Genomic DNA, 11579 nt, shown 5'->3' with positions numbered 1-11579 from the left:
TAAGCGAAGACAAATTAAGTGGGCAAAGAGAAATTGAGTTGACTATTTTTCTGACACAATCACGTGGCTTGTGACAGCTCTATCGATATGGAAGGTGACAGCTGTCGCTTTTGTTTGCTCTACTAATATTGGGTAAGTAGTGTGTTGAGAAATGTTCTCTATTTATTTAAGTTGATCTCTAAAGGCTAACTAAAAACAAAAATACCAAAAAAATAACGAAGAAAAAATTTTCAATTTTTCAATTTTCAAAGCAGAAAATACACTCCACCGTCATTATATTTTCTTTCGGACCACGTACTAACGGTTAAGCTTTAAATTGTGTGAAATCCATAGTGAGGCACTTAAATCAATGACCAATTCTAAGATATTTCACCTAAATATATAACAATAACAGAACCCGCAAATTCGGAGGAAAGTATAGTTATGTGTAAGAAGGATAGCCGAATTATTTGTAATTCCCTCGATTATGAGCGTTGTTTGTTTCACGATCTTGGGGCACTATACTACTTTAGCGTGATTTATATACTTTGCATACACCCAAACCAATTGATGAAGCCTTTTCTCCGCAGTATATGACCCATAAAATCGATTAGAAACAAACCAATATTGGACGACCTTATCGATGTTCATCTGTGACCGAAGTACGACCACGCGTGAATGCTTTAAACCAATTATGCACACTGGGACGTGATTCTGTTTCATAGCCAAAAGTCAAATCAAGTTCAGCAATACCCTGCTGTTACAAGAATGCTAGAATACAAGGTTGCGCATTCCCCCGGATGATGATATCACGAATAGCAAAGAGTAAGGGAGATGAAGGAGAGTATACAGATGAAGTTTCATTCGTCTACGGAAGAGCAAAGTTAGCTGGGACATTTCTATGCTGGCGTCAAAGGAACAGCTGATTCTGTAAAATTCGCCAAGAACAAAGTAGCGGTATTGCTGGATGCGCCACCTGTGTCTCTCTACATCGTGCTGCTGGTGAGTCAGCCCATGACGAAAGTTATAAAAAATCATCCACCGAAAACCTATCCGACACATTTTGCTCTTCGTACTAAATTTCAGGAAAATACTGCAAATTGACAACTACTTTGGGTTCTGGCATATCGACATTACGAAAGTGGCCTACGAATTTCGAAATGACGATACAAAAAAGCGAATTACAGCATATACAGCATACAGCATACCGATATTCCGATACATAGCAAAATCGAGCGGCCGACGGATTACAGTGTAGAGATCAGTGGAGGATATCGAGTGAAATTTTGGGGGGAGAGGGGGGCCCTTCCAAAATGATGTAGTCGATTATTGTGTTGAAAAGTAAACACACAATTTTTTCTGGATGCATATTTGTAATCATTTAGGCAAATACATATGTATGTAAATAAATATTCTTTAGATGCGGTGAGTGCCCATGTTGAGAAACCTTTCCATTACTTATTCTGACTTTACTTAATGTTTATATTGAGGAGGGCCAACCCGTTCAATCTTTCCTGGAACAGTGCTGTTCTGAGTAAAGTTTCGATGCGACGCAAAGAAGAGAAAGACATTTCAGCGCTAGCATCCGTGGCAGCCAATGTGAAAAGTATACGAATTAAAGTATTAATATTTAATCCATTTGAGTACGGGATTAAATTTTCAGTTTCCCTTGCTGTCTAAACGTGAATTTTTCTAGGCTAAATTTTTATTGTTTTTCATTCCCTACCAAAACCTCACCAAAACGTTCTATGCGACAGTTAATAAAATCAATGTTATCTTTCAGGACGTCTTTAAAATACCCTTTCTTTAAATCTTCTGTGGTTATTTCGATTTCTGGTATGAATGCAGAAACTTTATAGTACTCTTCACAGCGTTGAGATGTCGAAGATTGTTTCGATGAATTTCGGGGTTTTATACTTCAAAGTCTAACTTTTCAGCTAAGAAATTAATTAAGAATTAATTAATTAAGAAAATTCCATGGAAGTGGTCTTCTACATGGATTATTCGATTGCTTAGTGTTGCAGTCAAAGTTGTTACAATGTCTGATGCCTTCGGAAAGTCGATAGTTTCTTATTGCAAAACCACACTCAGTGGCTGTATTAGTAATAAAATATCTCTGAGGCAGAAAGAAAGCACCAATAAGAAGTTCAAAATTACATAGAACGTCCACCAGATCTGACGCTTTTGGGGCAGACGTTGTACATTTCTATTTACATATTTTTATCAACGATACTACGATTTCTGCGGAACTGGAAAATACTGGGAAAATAAAGCGAATAGGCAGGCATGATTGCTAGAAAAGCTACAGCAAAAATACTAATAGGTCCCGAGCCCTTGTTTGCAATAGGATTACACATTACCAATTGCTAGAAAAGTCGGGTAGGCTAACCGGTAGTGCCTCATATTGACTTAGGTATAGGCTAAGTATGAAAAAAATAAATTTTACATAAAAAAGAAGAGCATAATGTTGAGAAAATGACTAATGTATGAAACTGGGCCATTCTCAATTAGCAAATGAATCCAAATCCGATGTCTAAATTCAAAATCACAAATTCCTACCAACTAATGTATTCATTAGCCATCAATCAGCAATCATATTGAAATTCACACAAATGAGTCGTGAAAAATTAAATAATTTCTCAAAAGCCATCAGCGCCGACAAACGAATTTAAGTTTATTTGACTCCTAATTATTTTTGTATGTTTTCATTTTGCCTGAGAAAAAAATATCTACGCGCATTCCAATCCAAAACTGACAGTTGAAATTAAAAAACAATTAGTTATTTTGGGCGGAAACAAAGAGAGAAAAAGACTAAGAAAAATGAATATTAAAAAAAAAACAGAAATACGCCAAACACAAAATGGAATTGGTCATTAACATTTTCTTAGTTCGCTGTTGCCGGCAGCAAATAATGTTAATAAATTTGGCAGATGGAAGCTATAGAGCGAGATAGGAATAGCTGTACACTGAACGCATGGGGCGTGTGCTGAAATGTCAAAATAATGTTGCAACAAACACAAAATAAAATATGTACGAGAAAAAAACATGTAGCAACACACAAAGTACTACTAAATGACTTGGGCGTACAAAAGTGTTGCACATGGGGATTTTATTTTCCCATTCAACCATGACTGGTGGTCTTACGTAAGTGTGCGCGCGCCATACAAATTTAGAAAATTTCGAAAATCTCAACATCCAATCTGTCATTAGAAATACATATCATAAATCAACAAAACTACAATGGAATGCAACGCTGCCGGCGAAGAACGGCGGTGCAGCAATTCGAGCGTAAAGAGTAGAGCAAACAAATGCGATGATAAACTGATTTGCAGCACTATCATTTACCATAAGCCACATCTGTTTTTGGGCGCTTGCCACACATGGGTCACCATGCCACTTGCTTCATTAGTCACTTGACACTTGTAGGGCACTGTGGCGCCAGTGGGACTTGATGCCGGCATTTTTTTTCATATTTTCTTTAGTTATGTTTATTTTTGTTACTACTTTCTGCTTGCTGTTTTTAATTGCAGTATTTTTCAATGTAGCTTATGATTGTTTGTGTTTTAGTATTGCATTTAATAAAAAATGAAGTTCTGTCAGTTGAGGAAACGAGCGCTTATAGGTCTCATATGTCTTAGCTGTCATTTCTCTGGGCTGGTAAAGTACAGTGGTACTCAAATAGTTACTAGAGGAGTAACAATCTCTAACATGAAGTAAAAATACCAATATCACATTGAGCTTCGGTGAGCACGATAGGCCTAGGTTGCTGCGGTTGCTCGACAGTGTGGCGCACTTAGACCTACGGTACGCTCTGATACCGCATGGGGAGAATATATACCCGATACCTGATATTCTGCACATAAAGGTAAAATGGAGGCAGACATGCTTGCCAGGAAGGCGGCAGCAAAAACATAAAGAAGAGCTAGTGGAGAAGAAATAACTAGCAGAGAACAGCACTGGATCCAAGCCATAAGGCTGAGACAGGCAAAGAAGCTACTGTGAGAATACAGTATGAAACGATATCATAAACTTAATAGTCCCCCAAAATATATTTAAACTAAGAATTCTAACAGTTATCTTAACACAAACGCGGGATCTGGTCCAAATGTATGCCGGCTCTGTGATAAAGCTGCTGAGACTCCTGAGCACATACTTCTCGAATACGACGACGTCGAATATTACACCAGCAAGGAGTCTCAGCAGCATTATCTCTTCGAGACCACTACTACTTAATTTCTTTACTTTCGCGCTAAGGGTGTTGATGTTAAGACCATCCTTTTCCGTCCACCAGATTGGATACCTCAGGTTATGATTGGCCTCAGAACCGCTGTGGTATGCATCAATTCTCGCGTAGATAGGGGCGAGCCGGTGACACGAAACCTCCGCAGACTTTTTAGCTGAACAGATATGACGCCACCCGTACCCAGTTCTTAATAAAATGAGTGAATGAGCTAATTTCTCATAGCAGTCGGTGCTGGCCATGCTGGCGCCCACTAGTTCTGGATCTCTCGAAAGGTTAAAGCCTGCGAGTTGTTCGAGTGGCATTTTGCGGCTCATCGCCCAAATTCTCTTATCGCCCTTCAGTTGCTTCAACTCTACCAGAAGAGCGTCTAGACATTTCCCATTTGAGAGACTACCATTGATTGAGACACTGAGCGAAACATCAGAGGACAAAAGCTCTCAATCGTAGTCGTACACCACTGTTCTCCTTATCCAAGTCCAGTCGGCGGGTAGTAAACGCAAGTAGGAATAAGACTTGCAAATGATTCGTTTAACCGCTGCCTAAATCTAAAAAAAACATTTCCAATTTCAAATTACTTTTCCCATCCCCCAATGAAATTAACAGTGCGGCGCACAGTTCCACTGCCCTCATTCTTTTTGAGCTATAAGTTTTCAAACAAAATTATTCATATACCATTCAACACTTCATAAAGAGCTTTGAAAGAGTTTTCGAAACGCATTACAAAAACCACAAATGTGGCAACAACAAAGCAAACAAAGCAAACAAACGACCTATCAACCAGACGACCGGCTGCCCGATCAAATAACCGCGTCTGCCAGCTTGCCTAAGAGGACAGTAGCACACCCACTTGAAGTTAAATGAGAACATAAGTTAATTATACACATACATTGGGGTTAAAAAGGAACAAGTGTGCGTGTGTGTAAAGCATTGTTGTGTTATGATATGCAGTGATTGATAGAAGCATTGGAATTCCCAGCACACTTGAGAATTCAGCACAGGAATTCATAAACTGGCTACCAAAGCGGAGCATAATTTTATAGCCGCGGGCAGATAATCTACAAGAATGATAGAATACAAGATTGCGCCGATCAGAGAGGATTTTTGAGAATAACTTATGTGTGACGTCACACTGGTGCAATTGCGAGAGAGAAATGCCAAAACGTGAGCAAGAATGGAAGAAGAAGAAAAAATGTTGCAAGGAAAACGTAAACAAGTTGCACAAGTGTGACGTCATGCAAACCACGATTCTGTCAAATTCGTTAAGAGAGGAATAGCGGTCCGAGATCGGCGCAACCTTTGTATTCTCTCAATCGTGGATAATCTATATACCAACACACACATAGATACATACATTTATAACGGCAAAGCCACCAAAGCAATGAGAATGAACAATGAAAATTGAAAATCGAGCAAAAACGTAGTGGAATAAGGAAGAAAAATGAGAAATGCTGCTGCAGCTATTTAATTAATAGCATAACTGCCAAACAACAACAGCACTTGCAATACAATAACAACAACGGAAGGAATCAGTTAAAACAACAAATAAATACCGCGATTACCACTTCTAATGCTGTGTGTAATTATTGTGATATCATTTGTAAAGTTTTGTTGCGTACACACGCAAACAAACGCATACAAACCCTGTAGGGAAATGCACGAGCTTTCAACTGGTGCGCTTCTAGTAAATTTAGACCCACTACTGGTTCGCTTTGCATCCCTTTTTCTAAAGTCCTGAACCAACTCTAAAATCGACAGACGAAACAAGCAACATGATTTTTTCACCCAGAGAGTATTTTTGGTTTTTCTATGGTAACAATTTCAAATTGTTTTCAGAGAAATGCATTTTAAATTTGAAATCAAAATTTGGCTTAACCTGAGTGTGTGTTTATTGATCAGGTTCCAGAAGGCCCCAGGATGCGAGAATGTTAATACAAATTTTCCTTTTGTATTTCCAAACTATGGAAAAGCATCTGTGAAGTGCAGAATGAAAGCACTTTGAACGAAAAAACTGCCAAACAAATATGTATCTATTTAAATTAAACAAGTTCCAAGTATTTTTCCAAGCAAAAGAAATAATAAAAAATAAAATATTTTTTTTTAACGGGGGTATAGCTAGATACTATCGGACTGGTTCCTTTTTGGCGTTAAAGAACTTATACAACAATTTTGTTTAACTAGAACGGGACTTCTCTGCACGGAATGTATGTAAGTACGTATGCATGTGTGTATTTTGTATGAGCGTATCATTTTACTGCTTCAGTGCTATTTGTTCGCATTGTGGTGGCATGTGGCGTTGGCCGTGTTGGAAATCAAATAAATGTCAGTGTGGGCGAGTGAGCACCACAACATGACAGCACCACAACTTTGTCAATCATACAAACGTACGGACGTGTTTTCAACTCCGTGCGGAAATATTTTATTATTTGACTGAAGCCACCATTACACTGAAATAGAGCTCGGTAAAACTGGCAGAGTGATGTACATATTAACTTTCATTCCAAACGTACAGAAAAGAGTTAGTTCTAAGATGATTAAGTGGTCTCTAGAGAATACCAAAACCAACTCAAAGTTTCAAGGAACAAAAGCAGATGGAATTAAAGCCACAAGAAACTTGGCCTCATCGTTGCTCCAAATGAAAGCATATGATCGCCAGTAAACTGGCTATAGTTTACCAGATTGCTTTAACTCTATATATGGCGCTAGTATCGAGGCATTTTCGTCCGAGTTGGGTCATTCATAGAATTCATTTTGCTTAAGTGATTGTACCCTGCACACTAGTATCGACCAGAATTGCGTAAGCCACATTCACTTTTAGAAGAAAACGTAGGATCGCTACCAAACTTACCACTTTAAAAAGAGGGCTATATCCACATACAGCTCATACAGCTCGAGAGGACCAGATGGTAACTACCCTTGCTTCCTTTAGGTAGATATTACTCATATAGCCGCAGTCTTCGAAAAACTCTATAGAGTTCAGCTTCTATTGGGTCACATTCCCAGCAGATGGACCGAGGTTAAGGCCGTATTCTATAACGACGATAGGAGAAACTTAATAACTACTTTCGTCTTATCATGCATGAAGAAAATCTTGAATTAACACATTAAGGAAGTGAATCTTAAAGATCTGCCCTAAACAGGAACCAACCCTATCAACCAGGCACACATAACAACCCTACCAACAAAGCGATGAAAACTTTCCTTACTTATTCACCAATTTTTGGTTAAACTTGCGGCCGTTCACCAAGGCGAACGTGAAAACATGCCACAAATCACACAATATGTGGAGACGTAAGCAGAGCTTGACAAAATGCAGCAACAGTTTAACTAGTAGTTGGCAACAATTTATTTGAAGTCCCATTTATTTCTTACAAGGATATGTATTTTTCGCGAATTTATGCTGTGCTTGCTTTAATAATTTTGCCTGTTGTTGTTGTTTGCTTAAAACATGCTGCTGTCGCTGATGATGAGCAGACAAACAGATGGACTGACTGTTCTTTTCACTGACAGTCTCAACTCGCTTTTTCAACACAACGAAAGTGAAGGGTTGAATGCTTCAGTAATTGTATTTATGTATGTATGCATTTAAGTTTGTGTATATGATTTCAATCTTTTCAGCTTTTGGAGGAAGCAATCCGCCAATTTTGTGAAATTTCAAATTTAATTGAAATTCCAACATTTCTCTCACACTGACAAAATGTTTGGAATTCATTGATTTTTATTCTATCAAAATTTAGATGATGTGGTGCAAAAGAGTTTAAATGTGATCGACTCAAAAATGAATACAAAGGCGAACACGAAAACGAACACGGGGACAAAAGGCGAGGACGAATTACAGGGAGACAAACAACTACGAAGAGGAATACAAATATGGTCACGAAGGTCATCTCGAAACCGAACATTAAGGCGGATACGTGGACGGATACGAAAACAGACATGGAGATGAACGTGAGGACGACGTTAAAACCGAAGACGAAAACGGATATGAACACGAAACCTAAGAGGAATACGCATATGCCGCCGAAGGCAATCACGAACACGAAAACGAACACGAATACTAAGACGAAGACTAATACTAAAACAGAGACGGATATGAAAACGAACAAGACAGCTACGAGGTGAGGTGAGCATCATACATTCATCTTCATCTCGGTCTTCATCTTTATGCTTATCTTCATCTTCATCATCTTTATGCTTATCTTCATCTTCATCATCTTCATCTTCATCTTCATCTTCATCTTCATCTTCATCGTCATCTTCATCTTCATCTTCATCTTCATCTTCATCTTCATCTTCATCGTCATCTTCATCTTCATCTTCATCTTCATCTTTATCTTCATCTTCATCTTCATCTTCAAAAAAATGTTTTATTGTGTGTTTCTGAGCATAAAATAAAACTCATGAAATAAGGATATTGTATGCCGAACGTCTTAATCGCTCTCTGTTACTTTTCTCCTGAAGATGTCGTCGTCATTTTTCAGAGCAGCTTCATACTAGGAGTGGTTATTACAAACCGATACTCCCAGTATGTCACCCACCAACGTACTGCTCTACAGCAGCTTCCGGGTAAATATTTAAACATTTCATTTTGATTTTTTGCACAACAAATGTTTAAGCAAATATTTATTTGCCCGAAAGCATTCCTCAAACCTTACGCTTACGAATTTCCTTCACAGCAGATTTAACTGCAACTTACAACCGAGATCACTGCACTTAAAGGCATCTCTGGCACTTAAATAAGTGTCGTATAACACAACAACAAAGGTACTCAGTGGCCATGATTATTGCCACGCTTGCAGAAAATTTTCACAAATAAATAAACTTAAAATTCACCAGTTTTCTTTACTCTGCTGCTCTCCTTCGGCCGTCAGTTGCATTGCCAGTTATTCGCTACTTTATGCAATTCCGAGCATTACAATTCCATAAGTTAATATTTTATTTATCAATTTTCAAAGTGCATAATAGCATCTGCAACTTAGTAGCAGCAGCAGCGGCAGCAGAAATGTAGCAACCTGCAAGCGAGCCATGTTGCAATGTGGCAAGCAGGAAAACAGCATACAAACAAATTTTATTTATTCATGAATTTATGCAATTTCAAATGCATACCTTTGGTATAAAGCAGAGCTGCAATCCTTGCCAGGTAGGGGATAGAAGGATGTATGTAGAAGACGAAAAGCAAGAAGTAGCAGAACTATTCAGGCAGTCAGTCAGTAAATCAATACATCAAAATGTTAAGCTTGTGGGAGGTGTTGCTCTTGTTGCATATCATTGCGATTTGTGGCAGCTTGTGGCATGGCAAATTGTTCATGTCAGTTCCCATTTAGACAAATCATACAAATGCAGTGGCAGCAGAGTAGAAAGCAACTGCAACAACAACAGCATTGAAACACCATCAAGCAGCAAGAATGTATGCCGGTCGGGCGAGGGTGAGTGCTCAGAGAAAATCCAAAGTGTCTATGTGGCAAATCATTATAAGCCATTGACAGCTGACAGTTAAAGCTACACGTTGCTGCTGTCTTGGTAGGAGTATACAGCAGAAAGATTTAAATCAAGCAAATTTCCAAGAGAAAGGCAGCCGATATAGAGTTCTAATGTAGCCATTGCCTCAGGTCATGTTGCAACATCAGCAGCAGTAGTAAGTAGCAGCTACAGCAGCAGTGGAAGCCTCGGCAGTCATCTTGCCACTTAGTAGTGTTGATGTCCAGCATAGTTGCTTAGGAATTGAAATGAAATTGCTCGATTAATGGTAAGTGATTTGGCTCTGAGACAGTCAGTCAATCGGTTGCAGCGAGTTCCACTGCAGAGCAATAGCAGATTTGGTATGTAAATTTGTACAGTCCTCTGATTCTTTGGTATGTGCTAGAATTTGTATATATATTGCTACTGGGGCTGCTAGCTTTACAAAGGCATAAATAATTCATTTTGCTCAATCAGTTCTCAATCAGCCTGATATCTGGCAATACTCAATTGTTAATAGTTGACAACTAGTGTCATATTGGTGATATCGATGAGATGTTCAAAGCAGTGGCAAGTGAATACATATACTGAATGTATGTATAAGTGAGCATTTAAAAAAATACATATTGCTACCTAAAAGTGAAAAGTTGCCAAGTCCACTTTTTTCAAAAATTTAGTTTTTGATGCAGAATGACAGATAATGCCAAACTGCATCTATTTTTCGTCACTCCTGAACAGTTTCAAAAAATTTACTTGTTACCTTTTCACCTTTAAAGTATGTATATTAACCCAATATGAGCATTAAGTATGTCTGGACTACGCCCTCGGTTATTAAATGTTCGCCCAGGCGCTTTTTGCGTTTGTGCATCAGTGCGGGACACCTTGTGGTAGCTCAATCTTCAGTGTCTTGTCAGAATGATTCTTAAGTTATACCTCGATAAGCTCATATTACTTATATACCTTAAAGCGCTTTAGGTCAAATGTGCCTTAAAGTGCTTTGGAAGATGCACTCTAAGCATTTGCTAGCCTGGTTTTGCATTGCAAGTCTCGATCATATAATGACCAAAAACGTAACTCGGTAGTATCTGTTATTGAGGCCACTCTGCCCATTTGGCTCGAGAAGTCCCAAACCAGACATGCCTTACTCCGCAACCAGTTATTGAACTCCCATTTTCGGCCATTAAAGCCAAGATCAGATAACTTGAGGCACTGCTAATTGGTCAGTTCTTAAAGTACAAACACCTGACTGTGATGGGCATATGCGACAACCATATTTACTCTTCCTGCCTTGAAGGGGACGATCGTAGAAAAGGTAGATTTAAAACTGCCTAAAATGGAACACGAAAACCGCACAATGGACGAAATGTACTCTGAGCGCCTGAATTCTTTTAAAATCGATTTTTTGATACTTAAATACATGATAAAAACATAACAAGGTAAAACCATTGAGAGGCAGTCTGACGTTTGCCAACAATATAATTTTAAAATCAAAACTCAAACTCACACACACATTCTCTTTTTCAATCTCAAACAACAACAATTGTGAACAATTTAATTTTTATACCCGAGCGCACTTGTGCACAAGGGTATATTAATTTTGTTCACATAACGGTTGTTTGTAACAGCCAAAACGAATCGAGAAGATATAGACAAATGTATACATAAATGATCAGGATGAAAAAAGAAATCGATTAAGCCATGTCTGTCTGTCCGTCCGTCTGTCCGTGTACACGATAACTCGAGCCAAAATTGAGATATCTCAACGAAATTAGGTATGTAGGTTTCCCTTAATCCAAGGTAGGTTGGTATTGAAAATTGGCGAAATCGGACTTTAACCACGCCCACTTCCCATATAACGGTAATTTCCAGAAATACGAAAACTGCGATATTTTAGTAACTACTG

The 11579-nt window shown here is 38.5% G+C and overlaps 1 protein-coding gene across 1 annotated transcript in view; it reads left to right on the top strand.

The window, feature by feature from the left end:
* The first annotated feature begins 8089 nt into the window (after window positions 1-8089).
* LOC118750918 (SCAN domain-containing protein 3-like) overlaps window positions 8090-11579 on the top strand; it is a 16222-nt gene continuing 12732 nt past the window's right edge. Inside the window, 1 exon segment of the mRNA XM_036485662.1 lies at window positions 8090-8167. Coding sequence (XP_036341555.1) covers window positions 8090-8167 — 78 coding nt within the window.

This window comes from Rhagoletis pomonella, unplaced genomic scaffold (genome assembly GCF_013731165.1).
Source record: "Rhagoletis pomonella isolate Grant_MI unplaced genomic scaffold, Rhpom_1.0 Rhpom_scaffold_00450, whole genome shotgun sequence".
Taxonomy (NCBI): domain Eukaryota; kingdom Metazoa; phylum Arthropoda; class Insecta; order Diptera; family Tephritidae; genus Rhagoletis; species Rhagoletis pomonella.
This window is presented reverse-complemented; position numbering and strand designations above follow the sequence as displayed.